The sequence below is a fragment of the Manis javanica genome, chromosome 6 (assembly GCF_040802235.1).
Source record: "Manis javanica isolate MJ-LG chromosome 6, MJ_LKY, whole genome shotgun sequence".
NCBI lineage: Eukaryota > Metazoa > Chordata > Mammalia > Pholidota > Manidae > Manis > Manis javanica.
This window is the reverse complement of record NC_133161.1, coordinates 20,433,308-20,456,882: the sequence shown is the minus strand read 5'-3', so window position 1 is coordinate 20,456,882 and position 23,575 is coordinate 20,433,308. Positions and strand designations below refer to the sequence as shown.

The following is a 23,575-nucleotide window of genomic DNA, read 5'->3' as shown; positions in this document are numbered from 1 at the left end:
GAACAGCTTCTTTCTCTTAGCATAATGTTTTCAAGGTGCACCCATATTGTAGCATCTATCAGTACTTCATTCTTTTTATGGCTTAAAATATTCCATTGTATGGATTTATCACATTTTGTTTATCCATTTATCAGTTTATGGACATAGATTGTCTACATTTATAAATGATTTTTAATGATTTAATAATGCTGCTATGAATATTCATGCACAGGTTTTCACGAGGAGATACGATTTCATTTCTTTTGAGTACATGCTCAGGAATGGGGCTGCTGAGTAATCTGGTAACTCCGTGTTCAGTATTTTGTGAAACTGCCAAACTGTTTCCAAAGTGGCTGCATTATTTTACATATCCACCAGCAATATATGAGTGTTCCAACTTCTCTCTATATATTCTTACCCACACTTGTTATTACCTGTTTTTACTGTAATCATCCTTGTGGGTATGAAGAGGTATCTCACTGTGGCTTTGACTTCCATTTTCCTAATGATTAGATTAATGATGTTGAATATCGCTTCTTGTACATATTGCCAATATGTATATATTCTTTGGAGGAATGTTTATTCAAATTCCTTGCCCATTTTTAACTGGGTTGTCATTTTATTATTGAGTTGAATAGGTTTATATTCTGGTTATAAGTTCCTTGCCAAATACATGATTTACAAAGGTTTTCTCCCATTCTGTGAGTTTCCTTTTACTTTCTTAGTGGTGTCCTGTGAAGCCCAAAAGTTTTTAATTTTGAAGTCCAATTTATCTATTGTTTTGTTTCTTCTGCTTTTGGTGACATTTCTAAGAAACCATTGCCAAAACCAAGGTCATAAAGATTTACTCCTATGGTTTTTTCTAGGAGTTTTATAGTTTTAACCGTTATATTTAGGTCTATAATCCATTTTGAGTTAATTTATTTGTATGGTCTGAGGTATGTCCAACTTCATTCTTTTTCATGTGGATATCCCATTGTCTCAGCACCATTTATTGGGGAAAAAAATCTATTCATTCCCTATTGAATTGTCTTGGAACTCTTGTCAAAAAAATCAGGTGACCATAAATGTGAGGGTTTATCGCTGGACAATTGATTCTGTTCCACTGATCTATATGTGTATCCTTATGCTGTGTGTCTTGATTCTTGTAGTTTTGTTGTAGGTTTTGAATTTGGAAAAGTGTGCATCTTCCAACTTTTTTCTTCTTTTTCAAAAATGTTTAGCTATTCTGGGTTGCATTTCTATATGAATTATAGAATCAGCCTGTCAATTTCTGCAAAATAAAAAAGCTGGAATTTGGATAGGGACTGCACTGAAGTTCATTTTCAGATTGCTCATTGCTAATGTATAGATACACAATAGATTTTTTATATTGATCTTGTATTCTGCCACATTTCTGAGCATTCCCATTAACAAACTTTTATTTTTAGTATTTGAGAGTCCTAAAAATCTCAAAAGATCCTTCTGCTATGGATGACTCTTAGAGTCACTGGTGGGACTTATATCCAGTATCCAGATTTAATAAATTATAACAGCTTGCCATATTTGCTTAAGATTTTTAAAAAAGAAAAAAAATTTTAGTTAAGAAAGCTGTTTCATTCCATCTTTCCCCAGAGGTAACTAATCTCTTGATGATGGTGGGAATTCTTCCCATGTTTTTTATATTTTTACTACACAGTATATATGTTTTGAGTGTTTAAATATGTATATAGTAGACAGATTTTTCCAAAACTTGTTTTCCCATCATGTGTTTGAGGTTCATTCATGTGGTACTTGTACAGCCAGTCCATTTTTTATTATAACAATATTATATTATACAGTGCTACAATATGATCCCATCATATAAATATTCTAGAATCTGTTCTGTGGATGGATATTTATTATGTCTAATTTTTTGCTATTTCAAATCATGATATAATTAATGTCTTGTGATGTGCCTCCTTGGGCACATGTGTGAGAATTCTTCTAGGGAGTTTATCTAAATGGAAATTACTAGAGAATAAATATACACATACTCAACTTCACTAGATTGCTCTCCAGATTACGCTCCACAATAGCTGAACTAATTTTTACTCTCATTAAGATATATGAGAATTTCTCTTTCACACATTCTAATCAACACTATCAACTTTTTAAAACACATATCTGTGTCCTATTTTCAATGGTAGGGTAGCTCCAGAATGTGGTTTGAAACAGGCCACAGGTGTTTTGAGAGCCTCTGCTCTTGTGTATGTACATATACAATCTAATACTGATATGTGAACTGGCAGAGTGAGAGTGCTCTAGCATTTTGCTGATAACAACTATGTTGGCTGCATTTAGATCCTTGAGGAAAGGGTAGAGAAGTACCACTGCCCAAAGTACCTTGCAGACACATTTTAAATCAAACAGGAATATGTGATTTACCAGTTCTTTGGGTGGTACTTAATCTAAAGTCCACCTTTACCAGCTAGGCTTACTGGGGGGAGAGTTACTTTTTAGAAGCTGTCTTGCACCTCACCAGGTGTACAATTTGGTGTCAGTTGTCAGGGCTTGCATACATGCTATCACTTAGGGCAGGGTACATGTTAGTGATGTTTGCCAGCCTACTGGGTGGTGTCACTGTGTAGAGCATTTGTGGCTTTTCAAAGCCCTGAGGAATCTGAGAAGCAAGTGAGGGAATGATGCATGAAAACAAAAGGCAGTGGAAAGAGTGACCAGCCAGCAGGCTCCAGCAGGCTAGAACGCTCTGTCCTTGTTATTACTGCTTCAAGAAAATGCCGCCGGCTTCCTGGCAAGGTCTGGAAGGTGAAGGCTTCTTGAGAAAACAAGGACAAGTTATATGTATTTTAAGGCTGAAATCTGATTTCCCAGCTTCCCCATTTTCCAGTGGAAGCCACTGGGTGAGGATGGGGAACCCTCTGCCCCTTGGTGGGCTTAGGCTGGTCTTTCCTCCCCCACTGGCTGCTTTCCCGAGTTTTCTCCTACTCGCAAGCAGTGCAGCTCTGGTCTCAGAGGCCTAGCAGGGTTGGCGTGCGAGGGAAGTTGGGCGGTGTCCCAGACAGGGCTATTCCTGAAGGAGTAATCTGAAGGTCAGCCTGGGGGAAGAGAAAGGGCTTCAGCCATAGTTCCCATTCCAAGGGCTTTGCCATGAAGAAATGGTTCCTGGCTTGGGGCAATGAGACCAGAGGGTGCTCTCATTCCTCACCTGCATTCCTCTGAGCTATTCATGCGGCTGTACAACACACTCTCACAGTTTTCAGAAATGAGATAGAAGCTCAGGAAAGGTAAAATGTCTGTTAACTAATTATTGGATGGCTATTTGGACTTGTCATTATTAGACTTGTCAAAAGTCAACCTCTGATGTAAAACAGGAAGTACTATTCAGCATTCTCTTTCTCTCTTAAAAGTAGCTATGAGGATAATGAATAAAAACAGATCCTTGTGGATAAAATAGGGCTGAGCTGAGGGTGTGGTAGGCTTGGCAACAACTCAGGCAAAGCTATTTCTCTTGGTCCCCAAATGCTCTTGACTTTGCTTCTCTCTGCCTGGAGTCCTTAAAGACCAGCTTGAATGCAACTTTTTGGTGAAACTCCCATCAATAGAGTTAATCATTCCCTTCTTTCTGGTCCCATAGTATTTTGTTCTTATAAAAAGTATTCATCATATTACATGACAATTACTTACTTAGGATCATGCCTTATTCCGTGTGTGTGTGTGTGTGTGTGGGTTTTCCTAGTATTTATGGATTGTACTTTAACATAACAGTCCTTTGATAAACATTTATTGGATGAATCAGTTACTGCAAAAACACCAATACTCAGCTCTTATATTTTCTTAACTATTCCATCTTTTCCTCCTAGGGGTGAAACCGCAAACAGTTTCAGCTCCACATGGAATAGAGGACATGCTAAAACTAGATGTAATTTTTTTTCCTGAGGAATTGCTCCAGCAGGAATGGGTGTTTCAGATATATCATTCTGTTACAGGTACAGAAATTGTTTCCAGGAAACACTGCCATTATTATCTCTGAAAAGCAAGTCAGTGGAAATTGTTATTTTCCATTTATAGGGGGACAAATGGAAGCTTTCTTTTTCATTTACCAATTACAGAATGTCCAGTCTGTTCAAAGTACTGTGTTAGTATTTTTGTGGGATACGAAAATGTACAACAAGGTTCTTCTTCTAAAGAAGAATGTTATAATCTGGTTAGATGAAAAGATGTTTGTATTCAAAAGAAACTATAACTTGGGAGCATTTAATTTGAATCATATGAGTGGTCCAAAAAAGAAGTTCTAAAGGGAATACAGAAGGTAGGCAACAGAACTTCCAGCCAAGGCGGTCAGGTACTTCATCACGGTCAACATGGCATTCAAGATGAATAGGCTTTGTGCTGGTCATTCTCCACTTAGCCCTATATTACTTTTTCTGTGACTATCAGAATAAATTACCACAAACTAGGTGGCTTAAAAGAACAGAATTTATTTTCTCACAGTACTAGAGGCTGGAAGAGCAAAATCAAGATTTTGGCTGGGTCATGCTCCCTCTGAAGAGTGTGTTCCTCACCTCTTCCAGCTTCTGATGGCTCCAGGCTTTCCTTGGCTTGTGGCCACTTCACTCCAATTTCTGATTCTGTCACACTGCCTTTTTCTCTTCTCTGTCAAAATTCTCCCTGCTTCACTTTTATTAGGATACATATGATAGCATTTAGGGCCCACCCAAGTAATCTAAGATAAGTACCTCCTCTTAGGATCCTGAATTTAATCACTTCTGGTGCTATATAATGTGATATTATCAAGTTTTTAGCATGTGGACATATGTTTTGGAGGGAACATTAGTCAGCCCATGACAGCCGCCTATCCTCTGCCCTGCTCTGTGCCCCATCAAGCTGTTACCCACAGCTGACAGCACCTGGGCTCCACTGCCCTATGGCTCACGGTTGTGTTTGCCCAATGGGAGGCATCAGCAGGTATCAGAGGGTGGGAGGAAAAAGAGGCTGAGGTGTTTCTTCTTTCCTCCCCATTCCAGCACCATGGTTCTGGCAGTAGCCATGCCCCATTCACAGCTCTAGTTCTTTTTGGGCTCCCATAACACAATTTCTTCCTTTGTCCCTTCATCCCTGGGCTTCCTCTCTTGCTAGTCCTTGGGTGCCTCAATATTCCTTTTACGTTCCCCAAACCCTGCTTATATCATTATAAATAGTGTCTTCATCAAATTATTTTCAAAATCCCAACTGAGTGTACCTTCAGTTTCCTGCCATGGTCTGGACTGCTATAGAGACCAGAAAACAAAATTTTAATTTTCCAGAGCAGACAGACTCAGGTTGCCTTAGTTAAGTAATGACCAGTGGGAACTGGAAGGTGATTCAGCACACAATACAGACGTAACAGCTGGGTTATCTTGTGGGCTCTTCGCAGTAAACATCTGCTGCTTTGTACTCTAATTATCTGCTATTATTGTGACTCTCTGCTTCTGCTGCCCTTGCTACTAAGTACTTTGTATTCCTTTTCTCCATCTCATAGTTTCTGCTGCCTCATGGTTTCTGCTGCCACATAACTTCAACTTTCTTCCTTCTTTCTGTCCATCTTCCAGCTTCTGACCATTGCTAACTGCTGACTTCCTCTCTGTAATTCATATTTAACTCCCCCAAAGGACCTGACTGGTTTGGCTGCTCATCATCAATGACAGGTTGTTAGGAAGACTGTTCTGGTGAGCTAGCATATCAGCACAGGTTTATTGCCCTAGGTTAGGTGTCTGCTCCTGAACAAGGTTTTGTTTGAACTGACAGAATAAGTTGATACATAATTTGGTATCCTGTCTATTAGCAATCCCTAGGAGGTGGTTATAAGTGTGGCAGGCATTCTGATTCTTCCAGGGTGGGTATCAAAACCTACATGTACTTCTGTTGTCCATTTTAATAGCAGAGGCATGGTGATCTCAGAAAAGCATAATGCGTGTTTGGGAAAAGCAAGCAGCCCAGAATAGCCAGTGGTATAATCCAAATAGAGAAATTCTATAGTTGGTATTAAAGTTGATAATGTAGATCATAACAATCTATGGGCAGTGAGAAAGACAAATTAGGAAACTTTCATAAACAGTTCAAGCAAGAAAGGCGACCCAAACCAGAGTAGGACTGAAAAGGAAGGGAAAAGCTAATTATAATCAGGATGTGAGTGGATTTGGGATGGAGGCTAGTTTTGAGCTACTGCTTCAAAATTTTTTTACCACCAAGGATCCTTTCAATTATTTTTATTTTCTCCCAAATAAATTGTACCTTTCTGAAGGCAATACATTAATTCTATCAGGTATACTGATAGAACTAATAGAATTATTATCTGTAATTATTATCTTTTGGTATACACTCTTAGAAGCTTGGCTTTGAGCCAAGGGAATTTAGGAAATTGAGCTTGGAAATCTTAGCCTATGTTTTCTAGAAAAACAGAACTCAAACCAAGAATTAATGCTAATATTTTATTTAGAAGATGCAATCTCAGGGTCGTAAGAGTGAGAGAAAAAGGGAAGAGAGACAGAGAAAGAGGGGTAGCAATGGAAGACAATGCTTGAACAATCTGCAGAGGCAGTAGGTATGCCTGCATGTCCATGCAGAGTATCTCCAGACATGCTCTAAGGTGAAAACATGCTCGGTAAGTTCTTGGAAGGGAGAAAGGAAAAGGACTCCATCTTCATGTTCCCTCCAATCTCCTATTCCCACTAATCAAATTCCACCACACCAGGAGTTACTTTCCTCATACTTCTAGGTTATGTCGTATGTTCCCATTGTTAGTCTCACAGCAAGACATAGCCAGTGCTTTATGTAATGGCCTTTAGTTCTGCTTGGGGAGTAGAGAGAGAAGCCAGAAACTCACTGCATATAGCTGGTGAGCCTGGTGCTCACTGGCAGTCAAGGGGTAGGGCTGGGATGGAAAATGGCAGAGAAGCTTCAGCCCCAGGTAGTGGGACTACGTGGGCCCAAACACAGAAAGTTGCAGTAGTGGTGGAGACAGAATAAGAAATTGAGGACTTCAGAGACGATAACAAGAGAATCTGATGAGGCATATAAGATGTATCTGATATACTGAATAGTAGAAGAAAGGTTAAGGCTGAAACTTGCTGTTATGTCCAACAGGGCAGTTGGAAATTCAGAACTGGAATCATCTCCAGAAAAACAGTGTTTTGAGGGTTACAGAAGGAATTATATTCCTAGAGAATTATATTCCTAGACAGCATAGAATAAATGTGTAGGAATACGGGCTTTGGAGACTGGCAGAGCTGGCTTTAGTTACAGCTGTATATGATCTTGGACAATTTACTTAATCTCTTTAAGCCTTAGTTTCTTTACTCATAGCATAGGGATGATGATGCTATATAGCTCATGCTTGTAAAGCATTTGGCATGATGCTAGGCATACAGTAAATGCTAAATAAATTGTGACAGTTATGATCATTAATAGCATTCCTGGGTGACTGTGTAATCTTCTGAATGCTTTCTCTTCTCCAGACTGACTCTGCCTGTGCTGCTCCTAAATGCTCCTTGAGCAGGGTGGGTGGCTCGAGCCTGAGCCCTTTAGTTACTCTCAAGGGCAGCTGCCACTGGATCACTCCACACTTGAGGTCATGGAGCCCCAGTGAAGGTGTGAGTCCCTCTATAGGGTGCTGACACATTAAGCCCAAGAAGGCAGCTGCACTAACCCATTAGCTTTAGTATGCAGACAGGACATATTTTATATAGGATATTTTCCCTATAATTTTTTTACACCCCCCCCACCCTTTTTTTAACCTTTCCTTTGTAGGAAACAAATTTTTTTGGTCAAAACCGTGCCTTGGTGCCCCAAGAAAGTACTTAATGTTGCTAGATCCATACAATAAAGAGGTTCTTAAAAGACTTTAAAAAAATAGATTAAGATTATACAAAAGGTATTTGATGGAATATCATTTCTCAATTATACATAACTTTTCTTTGTTCCCATAAATAGAAATCCTTTTGAATTTACACAAGCATGTTAAATGCTAAGAATAATATATTCTTAAAGTATATAAATGCTTTGGAAATTTCTGGAACAACAACAAAAACAAACACATATTACTCTTCTGTTCAAAATTCATATCATGCAAAATAAAAACCAAAATTCTTACCAATGGCCTCTAATGACCTATGGGAGCCAGCCCCCCATTACTGGACCTCATCTTTTAACTGCTAGAAAGCAGTACAGCATGCTTTGGTGCTTAAAAGCACTGAAAGTCTCTAGTAGCAGATTACCTGAGCTCCAGTCCCAGGTCTATCACTTGACAGTTATGTGATTTGGGGGCAGTTTTTAACCATCCTGTGTGTTAGTTTCCACATCTGGAAAAGAAAAAAAAGTATGTACTTCATATAGTTGTTGGGAGGATTAGTTAATAATTTTTAAGTGCTTAAAAAAATGTTACTAGTGAGGGCTATTTGAATGTTTTTAGATAAATAAAATACTTCCCTTCATTCATTGCACTCCAGCCACCCTGGCCTCCAAGCACACTCCTGCCCAAAGGCCTTTGTATTTGTTGTTCTCCCAGATGGCCACATGACCAATTTACTCACCTCTTTCAAGTCTTTGCTCAAATAGCACATTTTAAACAATGACAACCCTATTTAAAATTGCAATCCCCTCCTGTACACCCCCACTTCATTAATTTTTCTCATTAGTACTTACCTGCTTCTAATACTCTATATAATTTGCAAATCTATTTGTTTTTCTTCTATCTCCCACAACTAGAAGATAAATGAGAGCAGGGATATTTGTTTTATTTTCTGATGTATCCCACAGGCCTGGAACATTGTATGGGACATAGTAGGTGCTCAATACTATTTGTGGGATGAATGAATGCAGTTTTCAGATGAACAAAGTTTAGTCTGTTTTGAAGATTGATTTGTATATAAGCCTCCCAATGTGTATGCAAAATACAAAAGATCTCCCTAAAAGTCGTTCTCTTAAGTTGAATAGATACGATCTCCTTCCCATAGTATTAAGAAATTGATTAGGAGACTTTTTTTCCCCTAAAGATATTTAAAGGTAAGCTTTAGCTGAAACTTAGGTCATGCTATCTTTAATCCCTAATGAGAATTAATGAGATTGATCAACTACTGATTGCTTGCTAGTGGACTCTGTGGCATTGTTATTTATCCAATATGATGTAGAAGTCATGGCCTTTCATCGGGATACTGAAAGAAGAGAACTAATAAACACCTACTCTATATCAAATAAGCTACTGGGCTCAAACCTGTGAGGCAAATATCATTATTGCCATAGTAAAGATAAATAAACCAAGGCCTAGAGAGGCTCCAAATCACATACCTAATAAGTGACAGAGATAGGATTCAAACCGAGTTTGCCAAATCCATGTTCTTTTCAGTAGCTCACTTTAAATCTCAGATTTCTCATTTGTAATATGTAGTAACATTGCTTAGGCGTAGAATTATGACAATTAAAATAACATATGTAAAACAGTATATTCAATAGATGACAGCTTTTTCTTATGAATGATGATGAGACTTTTCTCATGGGAAATAATCATATGTTCACCCCAGGAAGAAAAATATAAACTGACTTATCTGGACAGCAGAAGTAGGTCCTCTGAGATAGATTAGCGGTAAATGTCAGATTTTTAAAAAAAAAATGTCACATTTAATAAAAGTTTAAATACTTATTGTGCTTTTCTTCATTAAGAGTTGACTTTCGGGCTCTTGCTGGACAAATCTGAGACAATTTGGCATTGTCTCATTGCCAAAGATTTGTTTGCATGGCTGTATAAAAAGAAAAAGCAACACCCAATGATTTAAAAAGCTGGGGGAGGAAGGAAAGGAGATGGGTGAGAAATGGGAAAATAAGACCTTCTTTATGAAAGAATGCCAACTTAAATGTTGAAGAAATGATGAGGCTTAAGAATTGCAGATGTAATTGAGGTCAGACTGGAATAGGATGGGACCCTAATTCAATATAGCTGGGACCCTTATAAGAAGATGGTTATGTGACAAAGAGTCACAGGAGAATGCCATACGAAGATGGAGGCTGAACTGAAGTTACCATTTAATCAGGTATCAAACTTAACATCACTAATAGAGGGACAACGTGACATAATCTACCTCCTGATATGATGCAGTAAGAGGTTCACAATATCATTTTGATAGACTGATTGCAATAGGCCCAGATTCTTTCCCTCTCTTATCTACCCGCTTACAATGTGACTTTGAGGTAACTCCCATCAAGTGGTAGAGTTTATTTCTCTATCATTTGAATCTAGGCTGGCTTTGTTACCTTCTTTGGCCAACATAATGCAGTTAAAGTGACATGAGTACCAGTAAATCTAGGCCTCCAGAAACCTTGCACACATTCACTTTCTTTCAGCCCCCTGCCTCTTCCATGAGAACAGGCCAGGGATAGCCTGCTAAGTGTGATAGATGAATGGAGCTGAGCCCAGTCATATCAGCTGAGGTCATCCTAGTCCAGCCAGCACCCAGTCAATCTGCCAAACGACTGCAGATTCATGAATGAGTCTAGCCGAAATCAGGAGAGCCCAGCCCAGATCAGGAGAACTACGTAGCCAATGGCTGTTAAAATAATGCCACTGAGTTTTGGGGTGAGTTGTTAGCAGTAATAGCTAACTGTTGCAATAATCTATGTGTAATATTCTTGCCAAGTACATTTAAATGGCAACCAATCATGAGGAAACAATTAGCAGAATAGTGTGGAACATTTTACATTACAACTGGTCTGGACACTGCAAGTCAGTGTCCAGAGAAACAACAAAGTGAGGAGACTGTTCTAGATAGACCCGAACAAGGTTTTTGAATCCCGGGCCAGATAATTCTTTGCTGTGGGAGGTTGTCCTGTTTATTGCATTTAGCAGGAATCCTTTGTCTCTATCCACTAGATGACAGTAGCACCTCTGGTCATGATGATCAGAATAGCTCCAGTCATTGCAAAATGTCCACCTCGGGACGCAACTAGAGGGACAGATTCAGATACAATGTATGGACCTTGTTAAGATTTTGGACCAAACAAAAAAGATAGTTATAAAAGACTTTGGGATAATTAGAGAAATTTGAATGTGGAATTAAAGATATTGAATCATTAATTTTCCTTAGGTCTGAAAATGGTATTGCAGTTATGTAGGAAAATGGCTTTATTTTTAGGGAGATAAATGCTGAATTATTCTGAGTGAACTATCATGAAGTATTCAACTTAGTTTCAAATGCTTCAATGGATAAAAATGTGTTTATAAAAAGAAATACAGCAAAGGTGACAAAATGTAAACAAATGGTGAATTTAGATTAAGAGTATAGGGGCATTCATTATATCATTCTTTTGACCTTTTGAATCTGAAAATTTCCAAAGTAGAAAGTGGGGGGGGGGGGGTCAAAGAGTTAATATCATATCCATTGCCTTACTAATTCATTGTGCTGCAGAGAGCAGGCTTGTTCTAAATGAATCTGGGTGCTCATTCTGTATTGCCTGGACAATGAGCTAGCTCAAAGCAGGTATAGAGGGTTGGGGTGGGAAAAGGGGGGCTTCTCCCAGCCTGTGGAACTGTACACAAGCTCAGCTTCCCATGGGACCACTGGCGTCCTTTCTCTTGTGTAACATCCCATAGGACCAAAAGTCAAGGTGCTGGGCAGCTTGTGTTTCCCAGATAACTCTGATAAACAGCTGGCACCAAAATCCAGGCTGTCTGGTGCCAAGATAGTCTGATTATTTCTTTCAGGATAAGGCTACTCTCACACTTGCTGTATACAAAAAGGAGGCCAAAAGAGGGGCAGAGTTCCCTTCTCCGGAACACATACCATTCTGTGAGGCCAGCAGGTCAGCCAGGGACAGTATAAGGATGGGGTCTTTCTGCTCTCCTTTCTCTTAATGACCTTGACTTTATAGGCTTCCTCTTTCCACAGTAAAACATAATTTTTTAACCTGTACCATATGCTGTTGTGGAATTCAAATCAAGTCCTGGTGCATTAAAGTGGCAACTCTAAAAAGACCCGTCTTACAAAAGAGCTACTACTGAAAATACAGACAAAACTCAGAAATGAAAATGGAAAATGCTGTTTATATTTTGGTGTAAAACAGCTAAAACTTTCGTATGGTAAAAACAGATACAACAACAATAACAAGAAAACACTGTAGATAGAGCCAAAAGACAAATGGCACAGAAGAAAAAAATTATTTGTAGCCCAAGGAAAAGAGTGCTTATTTCTTTTTACATAAAGATCTTTCAGTTTTATGGGGGGAAAAATGAACAGAAAAATGGGCAAAGAATATGAACAAATAAGAATGGTAGAAACTATTGGGGAAAAAACACTACATTTCATTAATGCTTTTAAAAGTGCAAATCACAACAATCTGACACCATTTTTACCTATTATAAAAAGTTGTAAGTTTGATAAAACTCAGTTTGGCAAGGGCATACATGAACTTACACTGTTGATGAAAATGTAGATTACAACTATTTTGGGGTTACAATTTGGGAGCACCGTGCCCAATTTTAAACATATATCTTGATGTAGCAATTTCAGTCAAAGGAATTTATCCTACAGATGGAATCATGTGAGTTCCCAATGACACTGTATAAGGCTACTCATGGAAACATGTTTATAATAGTAAGTGGAAATGATTTAAATATTCATTAATGGGTCAGTGGCTAAACAAATTATGGCATATTCAATGATTAAAACACCTTGGAAGATCTGTATGTGCTGACATGGAAATACTTCTGATTTATTATTAAATGAATAAACCAAGGTATAGGTGTTTAGGAAAAACTCAATTTTCCTTCCTGTGTTTCTCTTTTACACTCACACCATGATCACACTCACAACACTCTGGAACCAGATGTTTTCCCAACAAGCAATTCTGTGACACCAGCTGGGTTTCCTACAATTTAATTTAATTTTGACACTATCTACCTGAAGACAGAATCAGCTACCACAGGTTAAGGGTTCAGTCCCATGAGATTGTCCCCCACTTCAGATGCCAATCTCAAGTAGTAGGTCCCTAGGTTACTCACAACTTCTGCCTGACTTGGTTACAAATGTGAGGTTCCCATGACCTCCTACCTCTTGGATTTGATTACTGGCTAGATAGACTCACAGAACTCAGGGAAACAAATTTATCCATTTATTATATAATAAAAGATAATGTAAAGGATAAAGATGAACAGCCAAATGAAGAGCTACATAGGGTGAGGTCTGGAAGGTCCTGAATGCAGTAGCTTCTGTCCCTGTGGAGTTGGGCTGTGTCACCTTCCCAGCATAGATGGGGAAGCTCTTTGAATCCCATACTACTCGGATTTTTGTGGAGGCTTGCTCATGTAGGCAGGATCAATTACTAACTCCATTTCTAGCCCTTCTCTCCTCTCCAGAGAATGGGGGATGGGGCTGAAAATTCCAAGCTTCTAATGATGGCTTGGTTTTTCTGGGAACCACCCTCCCCATTTAGGGCCTATCTTTGAGCCCACCTCACTATAACAAAAGACTCCTACCACCCAGGAAATTCAAAGGGATTTAGGAACTCTGTGTCAGGAAGTGGGGTCAGAGACCAAATATTAGAACAAAAGATACTATTTGTGTTCTTATCACTTAGGAATTTACATGGGTTTTAGGAGCTCCCTGCCAGGAACTGGGGACAGAGACCAATGTATATGTTTTCTATTATCTAACAATAGGACACTGGATAATACATGATCTGTTTTTTGTAAAAATGGTTTACATATATATGTTTATGGGGAAAGAATGCACAAGAAACAGATAACAGTGCTTACTCTGGGATAAGAGTGGGAAGGAGATTTTTCTTTCCATTTTAAACTTTTTTAAAGTTTGAATTTATTTTTATGTTGGTATGATATTTGTACAATGAAAAAAACAACAACACAGATTGTGCCTTGAAACAACTTTCAAAATGTCAATCAGTGCTCCTTCTGATACTTTTACAGAAAATATTTTAATTACTGAAAAAGGATGACGTTGTGTGCAAATTGATTTTAATTGGGGATAGAAATATGCAAATACTATTGAGCCCTTACAACTAGGGTGTATGATTTTATAATCATCAACTATAGTAAGATCAGAGCAGTCATCAACTATAGTAAGCAGTGCTGGGTCATTCACCCTTCTTAAATTGCTCAGGTCAACCTTCAGAGAGACTCCTACTAGAAAGCCACAAGCAACTCATCAAAGAGAAAACAATGTGATAGGAAATCTCTCCCTCTTTCCCTCTCTCCTGAGTTTCTTTAGGGACATGGAAGATAGAAACATGATTCAAAAGTCCAAAGATATGGGGAAAATTACAAATGTGCTTGGATGATTGTTGCTCTTTATAAATGCATTATATTCATGTCTGGCTGATCCTCTTTAAAACACCCAACGTACTAATCTGAGAGGACAGCCTCTATTGGGAATATTTTCTGTTCGCAGTGCAATGGCACATTCAGTTCCTGGTGCAGGTTCACTTAATTCCTATTAGTCATTTCACAGCTGTATCTTGAGAAGAGAAAATCTTAAGTGCTTTTGCCTAATTTCACAGATAAACTGAAAACAAGACCTTCCCTCTTTTCTCACAGTTGCTGTTTGCTTACAAATTTCAAGTCAGTAAAACATGTCTACCTTCATGGATATTTCTCCTAATTTTTCAGTTGTCTTATCATCTATCTACTTCCTGGTTTCCACTCTACTTGTGTAACTAGACTTGTTGCTGTAACATAGCAGATGGATACTGGGCCACTCTCCCCAGTTGATCATAGAATTGATGGTGCAATTTTCATTTAGTGGTTTATAATTCTAAGGTTGTTCAGGGACATGGCTTAAAAAAATAGAGGTCAACTACCAAGTGAGACACTGGATCTGACTAAGGTTTATTTGTTATTTTTTAGGTTGTTTAAGGACATTAGATGAATGCACAAATTTGTTGTAGAATTGCTATGAATACTGAAGATGCACATACAGAATTATTATTGTAGATTGGTTTGTGACAGCCGGCCCTGATTTAGTTATTTCCTCAAGAAGATACTTTTAACAATTATTTAAATACCTCCCCTCTGCAATTACAATAATAATGTGATGATTTTGCAACTGAATATGCAATTCACATGCATACACTCAACTACTGTTTTTAGCTTGTTTCCCTTTTTACATTGATGTCAGCTGGTGGTGTCAGGATTATTGAAAAACAGAGACATTTTTCTATTGAGGGTCACTGACTACATGAAAAAAGTAATCTAGAGCCAATACAAGAAGTTTTAAGAAAAGTAAGTATTATAGTTTCTACTTGAGGAGTGCTAGCTATGAGAAAGTTTTTTTTTTCTCCCTTGGAGATACAAACATAGCATTTTCAGAACTTACCTGCTTTTAAAATCATAAACAAAATATCTTTAGTCATTATAAATATCTGACAATGGTTTTGCTCTACAGTATAGTCAATTAAGGAAGTACAAGTGGGAAAGACAAAATAGAGAGAGGTGTGGGTTGTGAGTAAGGGGGAGAGTAAGAGTGAGGTAAATGGGAGTCAGATGCAGAAAGAATAGCGAGGCTGTGGATAAAATTAGAGTTCCTGTGGCCAGGATTCTCACCTGGCCCTGGTTGACTAGCTCACTGCACACCTGTGGGAAGTACATGGCTGTTGACTCTATATAAAGAGCTCCGCCCAGTGCTCTGGGTGCGGCAGGGTGTCAGGGCTGCAAGGGTGCAGGAGAGCAGAGCAGAGGCTGGAGTGGTGGCAGTGCGGAGGACAGAGGCCCAGAGGACTGCTGTGTGGGATGGCTGTGCAGGCAGAGAGGCCCAGAAGCAGAGACTGGCTTGCTGCACGCAGACTTGCTCTGAGAGAATGGGATTCTAGTGACTGACCTGCCACCTGGAAATAAAATTGGGTATAACCCTTTCACCCCGAGAATGTTTTGCTGTCATTTTCTTTGGTCACACTGAATCCATAGTGAACTTGCCTGGGGCTGAAACCCACTGGCAAGACAGGTGGAGAGGGTGATTAAAGATAAACAAGGGGTAAAAGGAATAGGACAGAAAGATGGTGAGAGAGCAGTTGGAGACTCTTAGGTAGGAAGAGAGAAGATGGGGATAAGAAAAATGGGTAAAGGAGGAGAGGGAAACAACTAGTAGTGTGAGGGAGTTAAGGAAAGTATTTATGATTGGTTTTAAGATGTTTTTAACATGAATGTGGGGTCTCTCGAGCATGGCATTTGCATCACCCTTACCCATTACCAACATTCTTTGAAATGCTGATACAACTCTTAAATACTCACATCATTTTAATTGTAAACCTGGTGGATAAGGTGGGGAAGTCGAAATGGAAACCTTACAAAGTGGATGTCCAAGCTAGCTGCTGTCACAGTATCTGGTTTCTTGATGCTGACTTCTCTGGAGAAATTCCAAAGGAAGGAGAGCTCAGCTGTCAGTTACCAGCAGCCTCCTGCCTGCCACTCTCCCAGGACATAAGGGGGAAAAGTTCTTAAATTTGGCTGCACATACAAATCTTTTGAGGAACTTGAAATTAATGTATCATGCTTAGATCCCACTCCTAAGATGTAATTGGTTTGGGATGTAGTGCGGGGATTTTTTAAATTTCCCCATGTGATTCCAATATGCAGCCAAAAAGAGCCACTGCTTAGAGGCTTTTCTCTGTGCTCACCAGAGAATCTCATTGTTATGCCAGTTATTTTTTGGTCCGAGAGCAGTGACATGGACATTACACTGGATACAATTAAGCTAAGAGAAAGGTCAGAGGTTCTCAACCTTTGTGCTTTATATTTTTAACTGGCATTTTTGAAAACTGGTTGTAGAGGTGTGAGGTAAACTTACTTGGAAATACACAGGAACAAAAGAAATCCAAATGATCAATATGAGGAAGGTCTTTATAAAAATTCACAGTTGAGAAATGATTTGACCTGATTCCAACATTATGAGGGCATCTGATGTCTCTTTGAAGACAAACTTCAGTTGACCTCTCAGACTGATCTCAGACAGATATGGGGGAACCAGGAAAAACAGTTTCCTTCTCTTCTGCTTGTTTGTCGTACTGTATAGCTCAGCTCAGTCCCACTGGACATCCCTGTGTTCCTTTACTCTCTGACCTGCTCTCCAGGCTGGATCTGGTTTTCTTTTCTAGTGTGGAGCCATCTAGAATGAACTATCACAGTACTTTCCTATTTCTAGCATTCCCCAGTTAACTCTGTCTAGTTCCCTCTGTGTCAGTAATCCTAAAACTTATTTAACCTACTCTCACCTGTGCTAATATTCTAATGGGGAAACGTAGAGGAGGAAGCTGTCCCCAGTCAGCCTGATTCTTTCATGCCAGGTAACATATACATATTCCTATTTGTAATGGCCTTCTGGAGCCAAAGCTGCCAAAACCCAGAAAGGGATTCTAATATTATTATTTTCTTGTGAAACAGGGAGAAAGGGTTGCCTTGAAAGACCCCCAGGAACCAATAGCTAGAGGACTATCGGGTTATCTCTAGACGATTGTATGTTCTGGGTATAGCTTTAACTTGGAAATTGCTTTGGCCTGTGGCCTTAGGGAGATAATGCTACTGCTACCTACCACTATGACCACTATATTACTTTATATTTTATATGCTAATCCTTTCTGAATGCTTTGTGTATTAACCCATTTAAGGCCTCATTACTTGACTGTGAGCTCCTTAATAGGCAGGTGCACTTCCAGTACCACACACAGTAGGTGCCCAATAAATGTTTACTGAATGAATGGATGAAAGTTTTAGCAGTCCAGGCAATGAAGGTGACAGCAAGTAGGATGAAATGGGCGAAGTGAGAGGAGCTAGTTCTGTCTCCTCCTTCACAAAAACCCGGTTTAGCCCCTAACTGTGGTGATGGGACAAAAGCCCTGACAGATCCTGACGTAAGCATCCCCTTAACCTCAAACATTTCTACCCAGAAGGCTGGGATAATTTTTTCTGTGCCAATTTCACTTTCCCCAAAAGGTCTTTTGTTCCAAATACACTAGGAATCAGTGTTAATTGCTTTTTAGAATGTTCGTTTGTCAGCTTCACTTAGATGTGGTAATTTGCAAAGCAACCCCCTTCAGTTGAGAGTTCCTCCATAGCTGTGTGGTGTTAAGACATTTCCTGGGATTCCTGCCCACCTCCTAGGCAGCTGGCAGTGTTCACCAAACTGAGATATGTGCTCACCTGGGGTTAACTTGGAACCAATAGTGCTTCGTTGTGTCTGAGGTTCTTAAAATTCTGAAAGGGTGAAGGCCCAACCCTACATAATCCAGAAAATAAAAGTGCAGGAACTCATAATTTAATAATTATCAGTCACTTAAAGATCACCTAGTTCACACTAGGTGGATGAGAAAATTGCAGCTCTGACAAGATTCAATGATAAGGTCAGCTGGCTGGTAGCTGGGAGGCTGGGTCTATAATCTGTTTGTGAAGCACCAAATTGTGAGCTGGGGTCTTTTGGACTTATGCCTCTGTGGTTGTAAGTGTTTAAGTCGTTGTTTCTTGTTAAAGCTCTTTTCCCTGGCCAGAGACTTCCTGGTCCTCCTTCACAATGCTTCAAGGTCATAGCTCAGCCCGAAGTGTTTATAAAAAAACTAGGTACTTAGGAGAGGAATCATTGCCAGTTCCTGTGCTCCTTGTGCTTCAGCTAGAACCAAGCTCAGCAAACCAAGGGAGGGATAAAGTGGTCTCTGGAATCAGGAATTTCTAGGTTTGGATGCCGAAAGGCAAAAGGATGAATTCTGTCTGACTTCTTCGGCAGGTGGTGGCTGCGGTGGCCACTGCTGCCATCTCCTGGGAGAAGACAGACCTGAGCTTCCTACCTGAGGCTAGTCTCAATGTTTACCTGTGACTTGGGCAAAGGCCCCACTGGGGGCAAAGCTACAGTTCCTTTGTCCTAGAAAACAAAGGGGATTCCCCTTACTTAGCAAACAAAAGTTTGGTATTTTCTTTTCATCTTCTCTTTCTGACTGTGTTGAGCTCAAATAAATGATTTCAAACAACAATAACAAAGTTGAAATGAATTAATACTGAAACCATAAGAGAACAGAAGATTGAGGCAGAACTGTTAGCCTTAGGAATACATTAGATCTTTCTCTTGGCCTTCTGAATCCTGAATCCTAGGTTGAATGTTAGTTTAGGAATACATTCATTTGAGAATCCTATAATAGAGAGGGCACATAAGAGTGGCAAATCTTGATCTCCAAGAATCTGAGTTTACTTGTAGGGCTGTTGTGAGGATTAATTGAGATAATGCATGTTAAGTTCTCTGTTTCCAAGAAATGCTCAATGGTAATTTTATTGGGGCAAATTGACTCATCTAATTCCCATGGTGAATTTCCTCATTTACTCACCAAACATGGATTGACAGCCCCCATCCCTTTACCTCTTTCCAGTCTTGACCTATATGATTTCTAAGCAATAGTCCTTTCACTTTGAAAAAAAATTATTTAGTGCTATGTACTGTATGTTTTGTTCCCCCCAAATCCATATGACCCTAATCCCTAATGTGATATCAGGAGATGGGGCCTTTGGGAGGTGATTAGGTTTAGATGAAGTTATAAGGGTGGACACCCCCCCCACCACCACCATGGGATTAGTGTCCTTATAAGGGGATGGAGACCAGAGCTCTTTCTCTTGGCCATGTGAGGACATGGCAAAAAGGGAGCCATCTGCCAACTAGGAATAGGGCTCTCAGACACCAAATCTGCTGGTGCCTTATTCTTGGACTTCCCAGTCTCCAACTGTTCAGAAATAAATGTTAGTTGTTCATTGTATTTTTGTTGGCAGCCTGAGCTAAGACAGAAGTTGATACACAAGAGTGGGGGTGCCGCTGTAACAAATACCTAAAAATGTGGAAGCAGTTTTGGAACTAGGTAATTCTGGTCCCAAACAGAAATGAGGAATATGTTATTGGATACTGGAGGAAAGGTGATCTTTGTTATAAAGCAGTAAAGAACTTTGCTGAATTGTTTGTGTTCTAGTGTTTTGTGGAAGGTAGAAGTTGCAAGTGATGAGATTGGGTATTTAGCTGAGGAGATTTCTAAGCAAGGTGTTGAAGAAATGGCTTGTTTCCCCATGACTGCTTACAGTAAAATGAGAGAAGAGAGAAGGATAAGAACTTAAAGATTTGGAAAATTCTAAGCCTATCCTCATCACAAAAAATGAGAAAGCACGTTTGGAAAAAAACACTAAGTATATGGGTGGCTGACCATCTGATAAGGAGGTTAGTATGGATATGAACCGCAGACCTCATCAGCTACCCCAGCAGGAATGCTCTAGTCTGAACTGAAAGGGATGGAAATGGAATGGAATGAAGGAAGGCTGTTGGACTGTTTGGGTTTTATAGGACCAGGACCGCAGAGTTATTCAGTTAGAATGTAAGCCATTCTTCTTCACAGGGAAAGAATGACCCTGAAAACAATTTGGAATCGTTAAGGTTGCCACCTTGAAGAGGAATTTTAAAAGGGGAGACCACTGCCTCAATTTCAACAGGCCAGTTGAACTCCATGCAAAGCCTTGGGGGAATGACCCACTATCAGGTAGAGCTCTGGGGATGTCTCTGGCCTGGAAGAACAGCAGTGGCAGAGCCACCACCCCAGGGAGTCCCAAAGGTGGTACTAAAAGCAGAGCATGAAGCCAAAGGGGAATATTGTCAGGACTTAAGATTTCATGGAGTTTGCCTTGCTAGGTTTCCTGCTTGCATGGGACTTATGACCCTTTCCTTCTTCCTATTTCTCCCTTTTGGAATGGGAATATCTGTCTTTCCACTGTATTTTGAAAGCATAAAAGTTACTTGATTTCATAGGTTCATTTGGAGGGGAATTTTGCTCAGGATGTGTCTCACCTGTATCTAATTTAGATGATTTAGAGGAGACTTTGGACTTAACTTTAGAGTTGATGCTGGAGTGAGTTAAGACTTTGGGGATATTGGAATGGAATGAATTTTTTTTTTCATAAGAAAGGAACATGCATTTTGCAGGGTTGGGGTAGGATGAAGAAGGTAGATGTCTGTGCAACAGGAAGAAGGCTCTCATCAGGTACTGAATCTACTAGTACTTTGATCTTAGACTTCCCAGTTTACAGAACTATGAGAAAATAAATGTTTAAGCCACCTAGCTATGGTATATTTGCTATAGCAGCTTTAATTGCCTAAGACAATTAAAAGAAATTCAGGAGGAACTAACAGTTTCAATTCATGAAAGAAATATTTGAGTAACTACTATATGCTAGTTACAGAAGATTTAAAGAATAATACAGGTGCAGTCCTAACAAGTTTCCATTAATTACATTAGGAAAAAAGTGACTGAGGATTAGGTATTTGGATTCTATATTCAGATCTGCCAAAGGCCAGTTGTATAAATGACCACAGACAAGCCATCTAATATATTTGGGTACTATTTTCTTCATCTGTTATATGATAATATAGTAAAGATAAATTCTTCCATTTATAGCAGAAATGGAAAATCTACCTAGGAGATAGCATGTTGAGCACTGTGTTGTGCTTCCACTCCCCCAACCAGCTAGAGATGTTAAAGAGACCATGAACTTTGAATGACCCTGGTAAGCTAAAGCAAGACCCTCATAGGGCCTATCTGAAGATTTATTTTTTCTTGACCAGTGAATTATGGGGTTTGTTTTAACCAATCATGTACAGAGCTGTTGATTTATTCCAGTCTATTCAGAGTATGTATTTTAATCTTTGGTAAGCATAACAATCATGAAATCCCTTCCTAACAATTAAAAACACCTTCTTTTCCCTCTCAGCTTGTGTTCCTTCATCTGGAAATAAATAAATCGGTTGTATTTGTTGTACTTTTTAACTCTGGTATTCTCTATTATTTGCCAATATCTTATACTTGAATAGTAGTTTATGGTTTACTAAGTTTCTTTCCACTTGAGAAGAATGGGATGAGATCAAACAGGATGTGTGTTTGAATCAAAGATTTCTGGCTATATCTCCTTGGATATTTATCAGTTAGGATCCCAGGTGGAAACAGCATTCTCAAATTTGGCAATTTGAGATGTTTAATAAAGGGATTTTTTATAAAAGTGTGAGACCATATCAGGAAACCACAGGGAATAAGGGGAGAGGGTGGTAAGTGGAACCCAGAACAAGAGAGAACTGAGTGGCCACTTGGGAGGAGGTCTTGTGACCTTTGGTCAAAAGGGCCAGTTAGCCCAGAATGACCTTACAGGTAGGGTGTCAGAGGAAGGAGTACTTCAGCCTCACTCTCTTCCCTTCTACACATCTGGAGGGGCAAACAGAAGATAACAATTATTTATTTTTCAGAATCTTATTTCTTTCATTTGTGAAAAGGTGAATAATATTTATTTATCTGAGTTTCTGTGAGAATTAAATGAGAACTTGTGTTATAACAGACAAGCTAGGCACTCAATAATTGTTCTCTTCATTCACTTGATCTTCAAAACCCCCTTGTTGATAGGAGATATTTTATTAAATTCACTTTATTGAAGTAGAAAATGAGAAAGAAGTTAAGTGACTTTACCAAGGTGTCATAGCTGGAAAAGTAGTAGAAACAAAGATTTTCAATGCATACTCTAAGTTTCTTTCCACAGAATATTTTTATACTCCTATATCCCCTTTTACAGATGGCTACTACACATGGTTTCTTCTATCTGAAGTATAGAGCTGCTATACCTGGAACTATGCTGACACTGCAAGAAAATGGTAACTCCTCAAAGAAAAATTGACTGACATTAAGTATCAATGCCTAAGCTGAGAAGCAACCACTGACTGGTTAGATATGAAGAAGGCCAAATGTCTATGAGATGGTTTAGTATAAGACTCTGACCAATTTAGGTCTCCCATTTGGATATTTGGCAATTCCACTTAGAATTTTATTTGGCATCCCTTATATGGTACACTGAAGTCAGAATTCTTAATTCCATCTACCCCAAAACTATTCCAACTCCAAATCTTCCTCTCAATAAAAACATCACTATCTAGACCCAGGGGGTATCCTTGTTTCTTTCCTTTTCCACCTGCCTTCCCTCCCTCACCAAGCCTAGCTGGTTCTACTTCTAAGATATTCCCAATTCAGCCCCCTTTCTCCATCTCCTCTGCAAGATCTAGCCACTATTACTTCTTGCCTGACTGCTATAATAACCTTGATTCAAATCTTACTTCAACCCCTACCTTTTTTCAACAACCCATTTTCTGTTTTGCAGGGTGATCTTTACAAAATGTAGAGCATTTTACTCCTTGGCTTGAATCCCTGCACAGGTCTGTCCTTCACAATTCCATATCATGACACCTTACCATGACTGTTAGAGCCCTGTGTGTTCTGACTCCACTCTCCCTGACCATCACTGCATTCTAGTCACACTTTCTATCTGAACACACCAACCCCTTTCCTGACTCAGGCCCACTGCCCTTGCTTATTCTCTCTGTCTAGAATTATCTAGCCTTTTGTATGGCTTGTACTTTCTCATAGTATAGGTATTAACTCAAATATTACCTTCTTAGAGAAGCTCTCTTTTACCATCCAATCTAAATATTACTGGTGTAGTCCCTCCTTAGTACCTAAAATGCACAAAGATTATCTAGTTGACTTATTTGTGTATTGTATTTATATATGGTGCCCTAACATGTATGTTCCAAGAAAC

The 23,575-nt window shown here is 39.2% G+C and overlaps 1 protein-coding gene and 1 long non-coding RNA gene across 11 annotated transcripts in view; one reads left to right on the top strand and one right to left on the bottom strand.

The window, feature by feature from the left end:
• The window catches only part of MKLN1 (muskelin 1), a 375,358-nt gene that overhangs the window by 127,740 nt on the left and 224,043 nt on the right, over positions 1 to 23,575 (top strand). For 3 of the 5 annotated variants that reach the window (XM_073238452.1, XM_073238455.1, XM_073238454.1), the window contains 2 exons: positions 3,822 to 3,947; positions 22,559 to 22,637. The exons of 1 other annotated variant lie outside the window; for it this stretch is intronic. In XM_073238452.1, coding sequence (XP_073094553.1) covers positions 22,635 to 22,637 — 3 coding nt within the window. In that variant the 5' untranslated portion in view covers positions 3,822 to 3,947; positions 22,559 to 22,634. The remainder of the gene's footprint in view (positions 1 to 3,821; positions 3,948 to 22,558; positions 22,638 to 23,575) is intronic. One more of the 5 variants, XM_073238453.1, reaches the window with a different exon arrangement.
• The window catches only part of LOC108385954 (uncharacterized), a 95,658-nt gene that overhangs the window by 68,353 nt on the left and 3,730 nt on the right, over positions 1 to 23,575 (bottom strand). For all 6 annotated transcript variants that reach the window (XR_012132128.1, XR_012132129.1, XR_001850441.3 and 3 more), the window contains one exon: positions 8,214 to 8,297. This is a non-coding gene — a long non-coding RNA (uncharacterized lncRNA). The remainder of the gene's footprint in view (positions 1 to 8,213; positions 8,298 to 23,575) is intronic.